Source organism: Oncorhynchus gorbuscha, linkage group LG08 (genome assembly GCF_021184085.1).
Source record: "Oncorhynchus gorbuscha isolate QuinsamMale2020 ecotype Even-year linkage group LG08, OgorEven_v1.0, whole genome shotgun sequence".
Lineage (NCBI taxonomy): Eukaryota > Metazoa > Chordata > Actinopteri > Salmoniformes > Salmonidae > Oncorhynchus > Oncorhynchus gorbuscha.
Genome location: NC_060180.1, coordinates 21791294 through 21809974, shown reverse-complemented (window position 1 = coordinate 21809974; position 18681 = coordinate 21791294). Strand labels below are relative to the sequence as shown.

General features: G+C 41.5%; 1 protein-coding gene across 1 annotated transcript; it reads left to right on the top strand.

Moving 5' to 3' along the window:
* Positions 1-7537: 7537 nt before the first annotated feature.
* On the top strand, positions 7538-16306 carry aifm2 (apoptosis inducing factor mitochondria associated 2). Its single transcript, XM_046358821.1, has 9 exons — positions 7538-8614; positions 10076-10257; positions 10362-10477; positions 10697-10816; positions 13620-13712; positions 13820-13928; positions 14260-14412; positions 15601-15801; positions 15923-16306. Exons 2-9 carry the CDS (start codon positions 10086-10088, stop codon positions 16072-16074), a joined length of 1116 nt encoding a protein of 371 aa, XP_046214777.1. The 5' UTR covers positions 7538-8614; positions 10076-10085; the 3' UTR covers positions 16075-16306.
* Positions 16307-18681: the final 2375 nt, after the last annotated feature.

Genomic DNA, 18681 nt, shown 5'->3' with positions numbered 1-18681 from the left:
AACTTTATAATGCAGGTGCACAGGTTGAGACACATTCAATACCGCCTTGCACACTCTTGCCTGCGTCTAGTGGATCTGGGGTGTAATCATTAGTCCAAACAGTTGCATTCCGCTTTGCAACTAAAACAAGAGTTTCTATTGGACAAATCCAGGTAGGTCCCTCACCGTTTCGTTACGTTTGCTTCTGTTTAAGAAATGTTTTGCAACAGAATCGGCGGAAAGAATAGACCCCTGATCACCCCCACACACAGTTCACTTTTATAGCAGCCACATACAGCCTCATCACTTTGCCTGTTGTATAATTCCTTCCCTCATCTACAAGCTTTCCTCCTCTCACCTTTCCCCTTCGCTTGTGGACTTCAGTGAGCAACACAACAGCTCTCTGTAACCAGGCGAAAAAAACTCTCCAAACCAAACTTCATACCATAACCTCTAAGCAAACAGATGTTTTGGTTTTGTGTGTATTGTTTTGTATTGTCAGGTATTACTGCACTGTTGGAGCTTGAAAGATAAGCATTTTGCTGCACCTGCGATAAGATCTGCAAAATACTGTATGTGTATGCGACCACATAGCCGTGGGAAGTAGGGGTGCTGAGGGTGTTGCAGCAGCCCCGGATAAATCACAATTTTTTAAATATAAAACATTTAATTAAACATCTAGACCCCCCCCCCAATCAAATTATTGCACTAGGGCCACATTACTCCTGTTTGAGCGGAGTAAAATACACGCCAGCAGAACGAGGAGCAAAAATACCCTCCCCACAGTACCCCCCCCCCCCCAAAACATCTTCCCACGGCCATGCGTGACCAATAAAATGTTATATGATTTTGAACCGCTACACATCTTACATCGTTGTCACCATATTTGTAAGGAACGAGGCTGGAGTTCAGAAGCAGGTACGGGGAATCAACATTTAATCGGCACAGACATGAAAACAGGACAGGAACAGCGTCAGAACCGGGTAAAACACAGACGTAAGACAATTAATGCAGCAGCGGGGAACAAAGGTGGGGAACTGACAAATATAGGGGAGGTAATAAACAGGTGATTGAGTCCAGGTAAGTCCAATGATTTGCTGATGCGCGTGACGAGGGAAGGCAGGTGTGTGTAATGATGGTGGCAGGAGTACGTAATGCAGGGCAGCCTGGCGCCCCTGAGCAACAGGGGGGAAGAGCGGGAGCAGGCGTGACAGTACCCCCTGTAACTGACAGTTAGACTTACAGGTTATCTCGTGGTCTTTCGTTTGAATTGTTTATGTGTCCGCTGTGCGGGGGAAATGATAATACAAGCGGAACCACGTAGCTAATACTGTTGTAACGGGGATCGTTATTGTAGCAACACACCTTTGGAGGGAAGGCAATCCTGCGCTGCGTTAGCTAAGTTTTCATGTCATCGGGAGTAGTTCATAAAGGTTGAAGAGTATGTTAGGATGAAGTGTGAATTCATGCCAGGAATAATAAGTGTGAAGTTTGATTTCCTCCCTTCTGTAATAAGCAGCCAATGAGGTATTTGTTCCTTTATTCATGTGTTAATCTGAACCTGTTATAACGCTGGTTAAACTGTTATGTATGTAAGCACTTCAGAGTTATACCAAGCTAATAAGTCACTCGTAAGATAAGGTTGTAAGAGTGTGCTTAACTGTATTTTTCATTTACTTTATAGTTCTCACGGAAGGTGATAACTACAGAATAAAGCCGCCAGTTAAAATCAAGGAACGGTTGTGCTCGTGGTTACTGAAGGGAGCTACACCCCCCCCCCCAGGTGCGCCTAGGGCCTGATGGGCCGGACAAGGTACAGGCGCTGGACAAGCCGGCTGGGCGTAAAATCCCAATGAACCGGCAGAGGCATGGGAGCCTGGCGAGCCAGCTGAGGCGTAGGAGCCTGACAATCCGGCTGAGGCGTAGCAGCCTGACGAGCTGGTTGGGCGTAAAAACCTGACGATCTGGCTGACATGGGATGGGCGCCTTCTGAGCTAACCGGGGCAAGGAAACCTCTCGAGCTGGCTAGGGCATGGAAGCCCGACGATCCAGCTAAGGCACCCCCGATTTCATTGGCGGCAGCCCTCGGAACCGACGTCACTACCAACCGAACCGCAAGCACTCCCCGATGCTTCATTTGATGGCTGCTGCATTCTGTAAGGAACGAGGCTGGAGTCGAGAAGCAGGTACGAGGAGTCAACATCGAATTGGAACATATGAAAACAGGACAGGAACAGCGTCAGAACCGGGTAAAACACAGACGTAAGACAATGAATGCAGCAGCGGGGAACAGAGCTGGGGAACTGACAAATATAGGGGAGATAATAAACAGGTGATTGAGTCCAGGTGAGTCCAATAATTCGCTGATGATGGTGACAAGAGTACGTAATGCAGGGCACCCACCAGGGGGTAAGAGCGGAAGCAGGCATGACAATTTTAACGTTATAGTCAACAAACCAAAACTAAAGTGTTAGTACATTTACATTTTTTTTTTTTAGTGTTAGTGAACCCACAATCCATGTGTACAATCACTCAGTACAGTGTACAGCAAGCAGTTTAGCAGTTACACCGGTGTGCCCTGGTAGCAAGACATTTATAAAACCAAAAGCTTACCTTGACTTGGAAAAGTTGCAGTGTTATAGCTTTAGACAGCTAGCTAACATAGATAACATTCTTGTATGTTTGAGTTAGGTTGTTGAGTAGGTTAAAAAAGCTGCATTATCTAAGTAAGTGAAAGGTAAACTAAAATTTAAAAAATACAGTGAAATATAGCTCTCTCATTGCTTCTTAACTTTTGAAGAAATTAATTTGTTCAACATTTTTTTACTATTGTCTTTCTCTCTCTTTGAGGCAGCTCCTCGCCAAGCTTTATGCACTGCAGTACTAGCTAGCTGTAGCTTATGCTTTCAGCACTAAATTCATTATCTGATCCGTTCATTGGGTGGACAATGTGTCAGTTCATACTGCAAGAGCTCAGATGGGTTGGAAGACGTCCTCCGGAAATACTGTGTAAGTGTGTAAGTTTATGGAAGGGGTGAGAACTATGAACATTCTAGGTTTTGTATTGAAGTGCATGTGCCCAGAGGAGGCTGGAAAATAGCTGTCCTCTGGTAAAACCATGGTGCTACCATAGAGGGTGCTGTTGAGGCTACTGTAGACCTTCATTACAAAACAGTGTGTTTTAATCAGTTATTTGGTGACGTGAATAGAATTCACCCATAGGAAAGCCCAACAATTTGACTGCTTAAAAATTGTGGAAGCCCTCAATTGCAATGTCCATGCCAAAAGAGATTTATCCATCTAGAGTCATCTATCTAACTCTATGGTGGTAAATTCCCACTTGGTTATAAACGCAGCATAAATCTCACTTCTTCTTTGGGCTAACAGTGCTAGACTGAGTATTGTTTCTGAATAATCGAGACTGGAGGCTGACACTCAGCGGTACCGAAAGCGAGGCTACGTTAGACGTTACCTGTGTGAAGCTAGCCACAATAACGATCAATGGAATTAGCGGTTTGCTTTCCAAATAAAAGTCCCCCAATTGAAAGTGATGCAAACGGATACAAATAGTGAAAACATGCCATATTTGGACTAGATAATGCTAAACATGGTTCGGATATTGTTATATAAATTAAACAAAAGACAATCATTTGTTAATTGTACACAAACAAAGTACAAATCAGTTGAAATCACAGTGGGTAAATTAGACTTCAGAATTGCATTGGGGGAATACTTACATGCACTGTACAGCCTTACCTATGGATTCTGGGTCCATAAAATTGAATATCAGCCAACTCAGTGACACCCACAGATTACAATGCTGAATAATTTACACAAATATTAGCGTCGTAGCTCATATTTGGGAACTTTAACTGTGGGAAATCATGTCTTTATTTATTTTGGGCTCCCGAGTGACGCAGGGGTCTAAGACACTGCATCTCAGTGTAAGAGGTGTCACTGCAGTACCTGGTTCAAATCCAGACTGCATCACATCTGGCTGTGAGTCCCATAGGGTGGCGCACAATTGGCCCAGCTTCGTCCGAGTTTGGTTGGGGTAGGCCGTCATTGTAAATAAGAATTTGTTTAACTTGCCTAGTTAAATAAAGGTTCAATTTAGCCTATTGTTCGCATTAACATACATATTGCAGGGTTTACATTAAGCTCACCAGTAAACCTACTAATAGAGGTCATAAAAATTGTTAAAAGGTTTAAAAACAATTCTAATAGTGCAACATTTTGACAGTCTATGAAGATATTCCAAACTATTTGAAATGTTTAAATCCATCAAATATTGACTAAATTATATCCCATAAAATATTTTACAGGCACGGAAAAATGTGGTGTTCAGGGATTTTGATGAAAATTCTGGTACTCAATTTGTCAAATGTATTTTTTAATTTTTTCAAATGCACTCATATATACATTTTTTGATAGTATCAGGTATTTATTTTATATTTTGTGTTAAAATATAAAGAATATTATATGTGCCTTGTTTGCATAAATACAATGGTGTATTTGCATATATAAATATATCTACATAAATGGGTGGAATAGAATAACTTCCTCTACCTAGACCTACTTACACTCACCTGCACTGTCTATAGACTGCCTCATTAATTCCTGTTGTCACATTCTGTTGCATAATTCAACAAGTGTGTCAGTAGCAGTGCTGTGTCCAGTATGTTTTAACATTCTGGAATGTTTAGTTGAAACGGTGCTGTACTGAACGACCAGTTGAAAAACAGGGAGGGGTTGGGTTGAGGAATGCTGTCAGCATTGCCTCTGCCCTTTAAATACATCACTCATTGCTTCAAGCTACACCTCACCACACCCACCAAATGGGAGCAAACGTACCTCAGTCTGTTCAATAACGTTTTGGGGAAATGTGTCGTTCTGTACAAACCGTTCCACAACGGAATAAACGTTCAAGAAAACTGAACGCACCTCAGGATGCCCTCGGTTTAAAAATCACTTGGCTCTAGATTACACCTGTACTCTGTTTGCAAAATCAGACATAATATCACTCTAATCTGTGTTCATTTCCCAGAAATTGCTTTAATATCTTCGCATCTAATTTGAAAACATTTCAACTGTAGCAAATTGCTTTTCAATTGCACACAAAAAAACACCCAACAAAACAAATGCATCTTTCCTGTGGTGTAAGTGTCGAGATGTGTTAAATTCCTTACAAAGCGTTCTCATAGATCCAACAGAAAGACAATGTTGAGTAGATTTTACAGTCCTCAAACACAGGAAATAGATGGCTGAAAAAGACAGATCCTCAGGTGGGCGGGGCATACGTGTTTGTACTACTATGTTGAACATTCATATTGCAATGTATAGGGTTATCTGTGGATCTTCGGTCAATTAAATGGTGTATCAGCCTACTCAGTGACACCCACAGAACGCAACTGTGAAAAGGTTTCACAAAGATTAGCCTCATACACACAAATACTCACTGAGAAGTTTGATAACCCATTTCATGGACCCAAGATCCACAGGTAAGGCTGTAAATTGCAATATGAATGTCCAATACAGTAGGTTGACAGATTAGTATAACGACACAAGGTGAGACCCAAATGCAGACACGGGAGGCAGATGCTTTGAGCTCTGATATTTATTATAGTCCAAGGGGTAGGCAAAAGGCAGGTCGGGGACAGGGTCCCGAAATAAGAGCTACAACACTAACATTTGTGTAAACTCTTCACATTTGTTTTCTCTGGGTGTCACTGAGTAGGCTGATACCCCATTTCATGGACCCAAGATCCATAGGTAATGTTGCACATAGCAATATGAATGTCAATATGCACAATAGGCTGGACAGTGAGGTGATTTCCCACAAAGTCCCGGTACCCCATTTTAAGGACCCAAGTTCCATAGTTAAGGCTGTGTTTTGCAGTGTTTAGCTTTATCTAGTGTATAGTCCAAAGGTGGCATAATTTCACTATTTGTTTCAGTTTATCACTTTCACTGAATTACTTTTACTTTTTTTAAGGCAAACCACAAATTCCACTATTGTGGCTCACCGTTATTGTGGCTTGCTTCACATAAGTACCACAACCTTGTTCGTTTGCTCCTTCCACATAGTCGACAAGAAACTCACACCTGAAAATTCCTGCCCTGCATTTCGGGTTGGGCCCCTTATAGCCTACATAGTCATTGCTTGAGGCATGAACACTCACAGCCACGTTTACATGCACACCAATATCAGAATACTTGAGTAATGATAACGGACGTTATTATTCGGGATACTCAAGTAATCTTATTTGGAGTTAACACATATTAACATCATATCCCGTTTACAATAATCCGAAAAAATTTGTATCCCGATTATGAAAAACCCGGATAAAATGTATGGGATATGCTGATTTGAGATATTGGCTATCTGTGGCATGTAAACATATCCTGTTAACTGTTGTTTTTCTGGTCTTTGCAAGCTGTTTCGCATATCAAGGGTGTTGTGTGATGTCATCTGACTGTCACACAAATCACATATAAAAAGTATGCTTCCTGATCAGTTCGATGCACTATAATTCTATCATAGTTTATGTTGCTGATACTCTGTAGTGGACCATATAGCCGGGCTACTTTCACCCCTAATTTAGAAAACCTTCAGCGTATTATTTCCGACATTTGGTAGGGCATTTATTTGTCAGTTATAGTTTGATACATGTAGCTTCTCACCAGAATAATGTCTTACATTGATAGAATTTATGCATAAGTAATCTATTTAACACATGCTAAATTTTTCTTTTTCTTTTAGGGACCAGGGAGAAAACGCAATAACTCCAAAACAGTGGAAAGATTAGTTTTGTGTAAAATGTAATCAGTTTCAAGTAAATGAAGAGCGAGAAAACATGAACCACGTTTCTGATAAGACTTCAGTTCGTCATGGGTGCATATTTTATGTGGTTGAAATGTCTGCTTGCAAAGATAACACATTTACACAAGCATTTTGCATTTTCTCAAGAGATGCTGAAATAAGTCAATAATAGTTCTCTACTCTTGTTCCCAAGACAAAATGATCATTTGTTGTGTCGTTTTACTGCAAGAAATTTATAATTCTGCATGAGTTAATATATTAGAGCGTTATAGGCTTTAGAGTCAGTGTCCATATTTCAATGACTATTCCATTTAACACATATGAATTTAAATGAGGAATATTCCGTTTATTCATGGTGCAGGGATACACGTGAGCGGGATATCAAAGGTGCTTGTAAACTATTTCTCCCGAATAGGACCTTAAGTGGGATATGAGCTACTATCCGGAATAGTGTGCTGCATGTAAAAGTGATTGTGAACATCCCAGTGGTTCTATAAAGCCCAGTAGCGGCTGCCCAGGCTATCCCCAGTGAGAGAAAAAAAACTGTAGACGGCTACATGGAGCAGTGTTGCCAATTTAGTGACTTTGTCGCTATATTTAGTGAGGAGCTTAGGCTGCATTTCGCAGTAACCACGTCCAGTGAACACTGCTACTTGGCTGAGGTTGTATACTCCATGTACAGTGATCCTCAAAACATATTGTATCTGACTTTTTTGAAGTCCGTGCTGGGTGAGGTACAGTTGGCCATCAAGGCTTTTGAGGGAGAGCAAGTAGATCCTCTTAAGCAACTTGACAGCTTGGTTAGCCTGATCAAGTCTGTGAGCAGCAGGGTGCTGAATCCACTGGCAAATGTTGATGTACTCAAAGGGCCAATAGATGGATACATCAGTCCCAAACCGTACATTGGTTACCTTTTTGAGTCAAAGGCAGCTGAGCTCCACCTAGCGCCCGAGGAATAAAACAATGTCCGAAAGCGGTGTGTAACCATCTCCCTCGCGAAGGAGTTGAGGGTGAGACTGCCGGACAACATCGAAGCATTACAGTACATGCCAGTTTTCAGTGTGGAGGAAACTCTAAAGCACAATAAGAGCCCTGGAGAAATAGAAAAAAATAGTCAAGCTCCTTGGCTACTCCCCTGCAGAGATAGACAAGATTGTCCAGCGTGCCATCCATCTTAGTAAATGGAATGAGACAAAAAACACACTGGGCTTCTGGAGTGAGATTTGGAAGTTCAGGGATGCATCCGATATCAACCCGTTTCAATAACTTGCCATGGCTTCTGTGTCTATGTTGTCCTTGCCACACTCGAATGCTGAAGTCGAGAGAGTATTCATCCATTTAGATTGCTAATGTAGATTGGATACAATTTATTTTTTAAATGTTACGTTTTACTGTGACTTGTTGTAGGCTCCTAAGTGGACCATAAGGTTAAAAACCAAACCAAATTAAGAAAACTAAACTAAAATAATAATAAAACTCCGCCAGTGTGTCTGTTTTGGGTCACTTTTGCCGGTCCCAAGCCCAGATAAAGGAGGAGGGTTTGAATTGTGACATTAAAAAAAACAAGAATGACAGAAGAAAGTTCATTTGTAGTTCTAAATATATTTACGGTATTTTTAACTTACTTTTTGTCTCTCCCAGCATTCATCACAATTACGTAAACATTGCCAATTATGCAAATGAGGCAATCTCGTCATGTAGCGACTTTTAGGACAGCCAATAGCTACTTTCCTTACTGAGGCAACACTGAGCGAAGACGGGAAACCACGCTGGAAAGTAACGACGACGAAGCGGTTGTAAGCATACATTTTGGTAAGTTAATTCTATACGATGTGTTATTATAGTTTCAATATGTAAATTAAAGTTGAGTTTGAGTGGTGCCGATATTGTATTTGATTTAAGTAGAAACTATGGTAGCTCATGTCAACTAGATTTGACAGAGAGTCGCTGAATAACGGCATTTGGTTAATCATTTCGGAGTGGACAGTTCTGTAATTATTTTTCTCGGGGAGTTATCAATATTTCATTCTAAATCTATATTGCCACGGTTCCGAGGCACAGGGTATAAGGTACAGAGCGTGTTCTTGAATTGCGAATGAATTCTATGTCATAGCCTGTTTAAAGGTAACGTGAAGCAATTTAACTGTTATGGCTAAGCCGGTCACTGACTCGCTACAATATGTCAAGGTGTGAAATGTTACAATATTCTGATGTAAATGTAGCAGATGAAGACTGTCATTAAATGTTCCTGTGTAAACTGCAAAGTCATTGTTGTCTTGTGTATATAACGGGTGGGTCTAATGCTGATTGGTTTAAACTGCATGTCATCCGGTGTCTATTGCACAATTACCACCAGCTAAATATGACGTTTAAAATGCCTAATTACTCTGTTCCATCTGACTGCGCAATCCACTGTCTCATTAGCCCAGACAGTGAATTTATATACTTGTTCGCCACAATTAAAAAGCATCTAGACATTATCTCACATTTCTTTTAGACTAACATTTTGTTTTCAACGGCAAAGATTTGTATAAACCTTGTGTCTCCGACATTTGCAACCTTGTTTCAATATTCAAATTCGATCTCCATCTGTCCCATAGTAATGAGTCTTTCGGGATGAGACGGGCATGTATCGAAATCATACATTAGCATAATTGTTATGATTATATATTACATTACACAAAGAGCTATCAATAGAAAACAGGTCTAACGAAACGGAGTGCAGCTAGTTTGAAGTGATTGTGTTAGGCTAGCGCCTCTGAACGAGAGTGTCCTGACGAGAACTAATTTTCTATGCCAGGTAAAGTCGGCCATCAATAGCTCATTGTTATGGATTTATACAAATAAATGTGTTAGGATTTGTATTTGCATTTATTTATGAAGGTTTTTTGTTGTCAGCCCTATCGGTGTAGGCCAATATTTTATTTTCAATATTTTCACTCTATATTTGCTGAATGTACAAAACATTAAGAACACCTGCTCGGTCCATGACACTGACTGACAAGAGGAATCCAGGTGAAAGCTATGATCCCTTATTGATGTCACTTGTTAAATCCACTTTAATCAGTGTAGATGAAGGGGAGGAGACAGGTTAGAGATTTTTAAGCCTTTGAGTCTTGGATTGTGTATGAGGGTGTTCTTAATGTTTTCATGTGTAATTTGTTATTTCTGAGAGTACTTTGACTTTTGTAAGATCACGAAATACTCCCTATATTTCTTTCACACCAGAAATGTTTTAAAGTTTTCATGACCAGTTTACCCCTATTGTTATAGCCTACAGACAATGGGCAGCCAGGTATCTGTAGACAATGTTCATGTTGTGGTGGTTGGCGGGGGTTTCGGTGGCACCGCCGCCGCACAACAGCTCAAATCCAGGGGGATACCATTCACCCTCATTGACCTCCGTGACGCCTTTCATCACAATGTGGCTGCCCTCCGTGCCTCTGTTCAGAGTGGTGAGAACCTTTGACCCATTGGAAATTGTAACATCACTGGAAAAACACTGATCTAACAATTCTCACTTAAAGAACCTTTGACATTTCTAGTTACTTTCTCACAGGCTTTGCCCAGCAGACCTTCATCCCATATTTGAAGACGTTTGGAGAGAATTTCCTTCAGGGGCGAGTCATATGGGTGGACCCAGTGTCACAGACTGTAGCGTTGGATGGAGGAAAGGTACAGTAGACTGTATGGGCATGCTGGGGTTTATTATGTAATGTCGCTTTCTCTAGTCAGCTGTAGCTGCTGAATATTAACTCTGCTTTGTGTTCTTGGTGTACTCTCCATACTTAGGCATATGCAGTGTGCTGTCCAAAGCAGACCGCTTCTGACAGGCTGGAGATGTGACAGTTTGTTCCTGTAATTTGACTGTGTCATTGATGTCTTACACCACAGGAAGTTCATTACTCACACCTTATACTGTGCACTGGCACAGATGGCCCTTTCCCGGGGAAGTACAACATGGTGGCCTCTTATCAGACAGCCATCCAGAAGTATGAGGACATTGTGAAGGAGGTACATTTTCATGGAAGTGCACTCCCAGGGCTGGTTTGTTGGTCCCGACTTAATGTTCATGTTTGATCTGCACTGAACAAAATATAAATACAAAATGCAACATTTTAAATTATTTTAGAGTTCCAGTTCATATAAGTAAATCAGTCAATGTAAATGAATTCATCAGGCCCTAATCTATGGATTTCACATGACTGGGAATACAGATATGTTCAGATCAGGTACCTTACAAAAAAAGATAGAGGTGTGGATCAGAAAAACATCCCAAACATGCTCAATGGGTGACATGTCTGAGTATGCAGGCCATGAAGGAACTGGGTCATTTTCAGCTTCCAGGAATTGTGTACAGATCCTTACATTATCATGCTGAAACATGAGGTGATGGCGGTGGATGAACGACGAGCTTCCCTGAGACTGTTTGACAGTTTGTGCAGACATTCTTCGTTGTGCAAATTCAGTTTCATCAGCTGTCCGGGTGGCTGGTCTCAGACGACCCTGCAGGTGAAGAAGCCGGATGTGGAGGTCCTGGGCTGGTGTGGTTACACTTCGTGTGTGGTTGTGAGGCCAGTTGGACGTACTGGCAAATTCTCTAAAATTACAGAGGTAGGGCTGGGTGACATATAAAAATAATTTGAATTCATGTTATTGCTCGATATTCCAAATGCCTGTATTGCGCAAATCTAGGTTATTTATTTTTGTTTTTGAGTGTTTACGTCTGCTTATTCGCATGTCTCTTTCGCTCTTCTGTGTTGTGCACCTCCACATTTACACCAGAGACATGTATATTTATTTGACCTTTATTTAGTTAGTCAAGGCAGTTGAGAACAAATTCTTATTTACAATAACGGCCTAGGAATAGTGGGTTAACTGCTTTGTTCAGGGGCAGAACAACAGTTTTGTACCATGTCATCTCGGGGATTTGATCTAGCAACCTTTCAGTTACTAGTCCAATGCTCTAACCACTAGGCTACCTCTAATGAAGAGATGCATGTCTCCACCCTAACAATGGGGGGCGTCGTCCCAAAGGCGTGAAGGCAGGCGACAAGCTTAGGTCCAAAATAAGCCCATAGAAATCCATTGGACTTAATTTGGACAGATTTTAGCGACTGAAACCTCTCGCTTCGCCTCTTTCTCTATAGTTTACACATACCAAGCCACGACCTCTTACGCCAACAAAGTTGAGAGATCACATCTTCCTCACTGACAAAGAGGTTTCAACTTGTTGTTTGTGAGGTTTGGTCTAACATAATCTGTTATGGACAAACACATTGAGACATTATTTTATTTAAATACTTGGTGGTTCGAGCCCTGAATGCTGATTGGCTGATAGCCATGGTATGTCAGACCGTATACCACGGGTATGACAAAACATTTATTTTTACTGCTCTAATTATGTTGGTAGCCAGTTTATAATAGCCATAAGGCACCTCTGGGGTTTGGGATATATGGACAATATGCCACGGCTAAGGGCTATGTCCAGGCAGTCAGCGTTGTGTTGTGCATAAGAACAGCCCTTACCTGTAGTATATTGGCCATATACCACACCCCACTTGTGCCTTATTGCTTCAGTAGTAGAGAAGTTCACTTTCCTAACAATACCCTTTTTATATCTCTACTACTCAAATTGCGAGCAGAGCAGACACTACTAAAATGAGAGTATCAATGAACATTGATTCTGGAAAATTAACACTCAGTTTGTCGCGTGTGGCATTGGGGTACCACTAGCGGCATTTTGAGCCAAATACTCTTATACTAGCTGCCTAGTCTGTGTTTTATAAATAAGCATGAACACAATTATAAACTCAACAAAAAAGAAACGTCCTCTCACTGTCAACTGTGTTTATTTTCAGCAAACTTAACATGTATGAACATAAGATTCAACAACTGACACAAACTGAACAAGTTCCATAAATGTGACTAACATGAATGGAATGTGTCCCTGAACAAAGGGAGGGGGGGGGGGTCAAAATAAATAACAGACAGTATCTGCATTAAGTACTGCAGTGCATCTCCTCATAGACTGCACCAGATTTTCCATTTCTTGCTGTGAGATGTTACCCCACTCTTCCACCAAGGCAACCGGCAAGTTAGCCCTAGCCCTCACCCTCTGATCCAACAGGTCCCAGATGTGCTCAATGGGATTGAGATCCGGGCTCTTTGCTGGTCATGGCAGAACACTGACATTCCTGTGGAAATCACTCACAGAATTGCTGGTGGCATTGTCATGCTGGAGTGTCATGTCAGATTGAGTCTACATTGTAGAAAACCGGTACTGTATGACTTGTACTGTATATTGTGAATCTCCCATCAGTAGGAAAAAAAGGAAACTTAGGCAATATCGCACAGCCCTAGTTGGTGGTTTATGGTAGAGAAATTAACATTCAATTCTCTGGCAATGGCTCCTGGACATTACTAGAGTCAGCATGCCAATTGTGTGCTCCCTCAACTTTGAAACATCTATGGCATTGTGACAACTACACAATGTGCACCTGTGTAATCATGCTGTTTCATCAGCTTCTTAATATGCCACACCTGTCCGATGGATGGTTTATCTTGGCAAAGGAGAAATGCTCCCTCACGGGGATGTAAACACATTTGTGCACAAAATGAGAGAAATAAGCATTTTGTGTGAAATTTCAGGGATCTTTTTGTCAGCTCATGAAACATCGGACCAACCCTTTACATGTTGCATTTATATATTTGTTCAGTGTTTTTGGAAATACATTTGACAGTTGTACCCATTTTCATTGTGTTATGAAAATATTAGTAAATGACAGGTGTTTGTTTTCCCCCTGCTGTTGGTCAGGTCCAGGCCGCAGGTTCAGTTCTTGTGGTAGGTGGTGGATCCACTGGTGTAGAGATGGCTGCAGAGATCAAAACAGAATATCCAGACAAGAAGGTAATAATATCCTACATCCCTTTGTTATTCACACCTCTTAGAGACTTTTGGTTGGAGCACAACTAACGGAGCTTGCCCTCCATTCTCAAACACCTCCATGTTTCCAGGTGATCCTGATCCATTCCCATGTTGGCCTAGCCGACCCAGAGCTGCTGCCCAGTGTCAGGCAACAGGCTAAGGAGGTGCTGCTGGAGAAGGGGGTGGAGCTGCTACTGGGTAAGAGGTTATGTCTGGCTGAGGAAATGTTAGTCAGGGTGACACAGCATCACCAGTCAGTGAAAATGCCGTTTTGATTATGGCATGTTCAGCAGACAGAGAATGTCCAAGAGAGCTCATGTGTGTGCAGAGGGTGATTGCCTCCCTTCCTCATCATTAGATGTTGAATTAGGATATCTGTTGTGACTGACACAAACACTAAATGCCTAGAGTACTTTTCTTTGATCATCTGTTTCATGCTAAACACTTAGTATAATTATCTCAGTGCAATTCACCTGCTGTTATGTAATTAACTTTCACACTGTGGCCTCACTTTTCCATCTGACTCTAGGGCAGAAAGTTTCGAACCTGTCTCAACTGGAGCTCAATGTGACCAACAAGAACATGGTTATCATGACAGACAAGGATACAGAGATCACTGCAGACCTCGTCATCTGCTGCACAGGCATGAAGATTAACTCTGATGCCTATAGCTCCAGCCTGAGTGAGTTGTCTGTCTTGTCCACTAGGTGGAGGGATTATGCCATCTGAGTCCAAGGCAGCCCAGAAATTCAAGAAGTACTGCTCAAAGCGCTGTTGATAACTACTACAGGAGAGTTCAAAATCTGTTAAACAGTTTTGCTGGATATATAACAAGTTTAAATTAATCACCTAATTCCTGTGAAAGATGACTGGTTAGAGAAACCTCATATGATGAACTTGCATATTAAATTCCACATCTGCTCTTTCCATGACATTGACTGACCAGGTGAAAGCAAAATTCCCTTATAGATGACTTATTAAATCCACTTCAATCAGTGTAGATGAAGGGGAGGAGACAGGTTAAAGAAGGATTTTTAAACCTTGAGACAATTTGGACATGGATGTGTGTGCCATTCAGAGGGTGATTGGGCAAGACCAGATTTGAGTGCCTTTCAACAGGGTATGGTAGTAGGTGCCAGGTACAACTGTTTGTGTCAAGAACAGCAATGCTGCTGTTTCTTTTTTTTTTTTTTACACAAACTGTTGAGTGTATCAGGAATGGTCCAATACCTAAAGGAAATCCAAATTTACAGAACTCAATATTAGGAAGGTTACCAGACCGCATGCGCCATCGCACGCATGTTGATTTTTGTCCCCACACCAGAAGCGATCAGGACACGCAGGTTGAAATGCCAAATCCACTCTGAACCAACTATATTAATTTGGGGACAGGTCAAAAAGCAAACATTTATGGCAATTTAGCGAGCTGGGAAGCTAGCTATCTTGCTGTTGCTAGATAATTTGTCCTGGGATATAAACATTGGGTTGTTGTTTTACCTGAAATGCACAAGGTACTCTACTCTGACAATTAATCCACAGATAAAAGGGTAAAAAAAAGTGTATATATTGTAATTTCTCCTTCAGGCTTCTTCTTTTGACTTGATATGACGGTTGGCAACCAACTTTAAGCTACATTACCACTACCGACTGGAGTGTGGACCTCGGTTCATCTTTCAATCACCCATGGGTATATGCTCATAAAAAAACAATTTTGGAGATGGGAGGCGGGACTTGCAGTGAGTCACAAATAGAAGAGATCTCTATTTTAGCGCCTGGCTACGCACACGACGTGAGCTATGTGGTCAGCATGTTAGTACAGTAGTCTAAACACGATCTACATGCATTTACTAAGTTTCTGTTTATATTTCAGATGGATGCCTAGCAGAGAATGGGTCCCTGAAAGTGAATGTGCACCTGCAGGTGGAGGGCTATGACAATGTGTACGCTGTTGGGGACTGTGCTAATGTTAACGAACCTAAGATGGCGTACCATGCAGGTCTCCACGCTGGGGTTGCTGTTGCCAACATCACCAACAGTCTGATGGGGAAGCACCTGGAATCTTATCACCCAGGTAATTGAGACTGTCTCCTCTCTCCTGTAAACCATACTTCTGTCAATGTTATAGTTTTGACCTTTATCTCTGACTATAGAACATTCTATCATGGGTATATGTCCACATGTCTTCCTGACAGGGAGTGTGACCATGTTGTTAGCCATGGGCCATAATGATGGAGTGGGCCAGTTCAATGGGCTGAGGCTTCCCCGTTGCCTTGTAACCCAGGGCAAGAGCAAGAACCTACTACTGTGGAAAAGCTGGAAGGAAATGGGTCAGGAAGCTCCTTAACGTGTGCCATACAGAACATTGTGGAGCGAAGACGTGTGTGCCAGCACCGCCTTGAGAGTGCCTTACTCAGGTGACAGCTTGCAGAAGTTTTGGTGTTCTGACATGACTATTGATATGAGACCATATATTTGTAAAATATTTCTACGCAATGTGATGCAAACTTTGTACAATGTCCATTTTTGCCAATGAATGTTAATGTATGTCTTGATTAAAAATATTTAAAAAATCTGAATTTGATGGTTAAATATATTTCTCTAATTTGATACAATTTCAAGAGCAACTGAGCTGAACTCGCCGCTTGTTTTTCTGCTGCTCATTATGAAAAACCAGATTTGAGCCTTGGGGGTGCGATGTGGGTGTGTTATGTTTGTTTTATCGTACCCTGAAAGTTACCGTACATGTAGCGTAGGTGTTAGGTCCAGCATTTCAAGTTTTTTAAAAAAAAGTGAATGAGAACTAGTCGGTGCACTGCAGACGGTATTGAGTCCGCTGCAAGCTGGCTTCGATCAGGACTGGTTTCTGAGAACATGGCTACAACTTCATCAGCAAGCTGTTAGCCTATGTAATTAAAGCATAAGCTGTGACACTTTTTTTTTTTTTTGTTCAGTGCCCAAAATCGCTAACTAGATAAGTTATATCTGCTTGTCAATGAATCAACTTAGCAAGTCACTGGCGACGTATGCTTGGGTGTAGTTTATTTTTACAACGTTCTCACAATCCATTACCAGAGTGTGTCTGCCTGGCAATGTTTCATAGTGAATCAAAGGAACCATCACGCACTCCCAGAAGCTTGGCACGCAAATTCATACAAAGATGTATAAATGGTCCGCACTCAAATTTCACAATGCATTTTTTTTTGTGTGCGAATCCATTACATATTTTATAACTCATGTTACAAAACGGGTCACGGTGGGACACAAGATACCTGCTAATGAATTCTTGAAATGTGGAATAATGACAAGTGGCAGTTGATGCAAGTGCACATTGTCTCAATTCTAATTTTTGCCCAAAACAGTGGCCGACTCGAGTGATCACTATCAGTCACATCAGCAAGTGACCACTCCATAAAGGGCTTATGGTCCAAGTGTTTCAACATAACATTGACGGTGTTGTCTTATATAAACAAGTCCTCTCCATTATGCAGCACCTTGGACTATCTCGCTGTTTGCTGCTATGATTTCATAGAGCGCAAGTCATCCGCAGCTGTTTCTCTGTGCATGACAATTCTACCCAGGCATTACAATCTCATGTTAGTGGGAATGATTGTAACCCAACGCTCATGTGTAACTTAGGTTGTCACGACTTACATCTCGCAGAACTCAGTTTTGGACTATACTTTAGAACCAAAATTATTCTTACACTTTGGTAAATTTTGGCTCTAGAATAAATGTTTGAATAATATTGATGCCACAGGCCATTTTCAACCAGAAGTTGGTTTTGCTTTCAGTTTCCCTTTTAAAACAGTTGTGTAAATAAATGTTTTGGAGAAAGGGCGAGTTCCAGAGCAACTAGGTAAAACGCCTGCGCAGTCGGCCCTCCCTCACATGCTGCCTGCCTCACCTGGGACAACTTTAGAGATCCCTGTATTTCAACCATCTGGATTAAAATAGCCTCAAGGCAGTTGACAACCAAAGAAACCATTACTGCCGTTTAACATAGCATTCAATCTACAGTATTTGGTGTAGGCTCAAAATGAAAGGTCCAATGCAGCTGTTTGTATCTCATTTCTGGGTAACCATTAAGTACCTTAATGCGATTGTTTTAAATTAAAATGGTCAACAAAATTGCTTCTTGGCAAAGAACAATTTTGCTGGGAGTGGTCTGAGGGGGAGTGGAAAACTAACTATTGGCAGAGGTTTGGAACTCTTATTGGTCTATTCATTAATTTACCACCTGGTGATGCCACCAGGTAAGCCAAAACTCCATCCTACCAAAACCGGTTGAAATTTCAAGCGGTCTTTTCAAAAAGCTCTTTGGGCATGTGCACAGATGGGGTCCAGCTATGCAGAACACATTTCCCTTTGCCCTTCCAGTCTCCAAAGTGCCCTTTTGGTTTTTTTTTGTCATTGTTCTGAACCCACTGCCCACAAGTTGTCAAGTTTGCCACCCTCAGCCTGTTTGTTTGTTGCTCCTATTGATCAGGGCCCAGTTTCCCAAAAAGCATCTTAATGCTAAGTAAGGCTATGCTTGCTAACCTTCATAGGAGCATAGTTAAATCTCTGTGCTTTTGCCCAAAACCATTGTTATTAATGTTGAAAATGTTTAATCTAACACCTGCTTCAGACCACTCAGAACAGCGAAGTGCGTTTGTTAGACTTTGGAGAATGTCATAAGATGGGCAAAAGTTATTTAGACTACCCAGAATATGCAAATAGTCTGGGTAGCCATTTGATTAGCTGTTCAGGAGTCTTATGGCTTGGGGGTCAAAGCTGTTAAGAAGCCTTTTGGACCTAGACTTGGTACTCTGGTACAGCTTGCTGTGCGGTAGCAGAGGAACAGTATATGATTAGGGTGGCTGGAGTCTTTGGCAATTTTTAGGGCCTTCCTCTAACAGCGCCTGGTATAGAGGTCCTGGATGGCAGGAAGCTTGGCCCCAGTGATGTACTG

Coding starts and splice junctions, on each gene's coding strand:
- aifm2 (XM_046358821.1), top strand. CDS start 10,086: ATGGGCAGCCAGGTATCTGTAGACAATGTTCATGTTGTGGTGGTTGGC. Junction 13,713..13,819: donor CAGAATATCCAGACAAGAAG/GTAATAATATCC, acceptor CCATGTTTCCAG/GTGATCCTGATCCATTCCCA. Junction 15,802..15,922: donor CCTGGAATCTTATCACCCAG/GTAATTGAGACT, acceptor TCTTCCTGACAG/GGAGTGTGACCATGTTGTTA.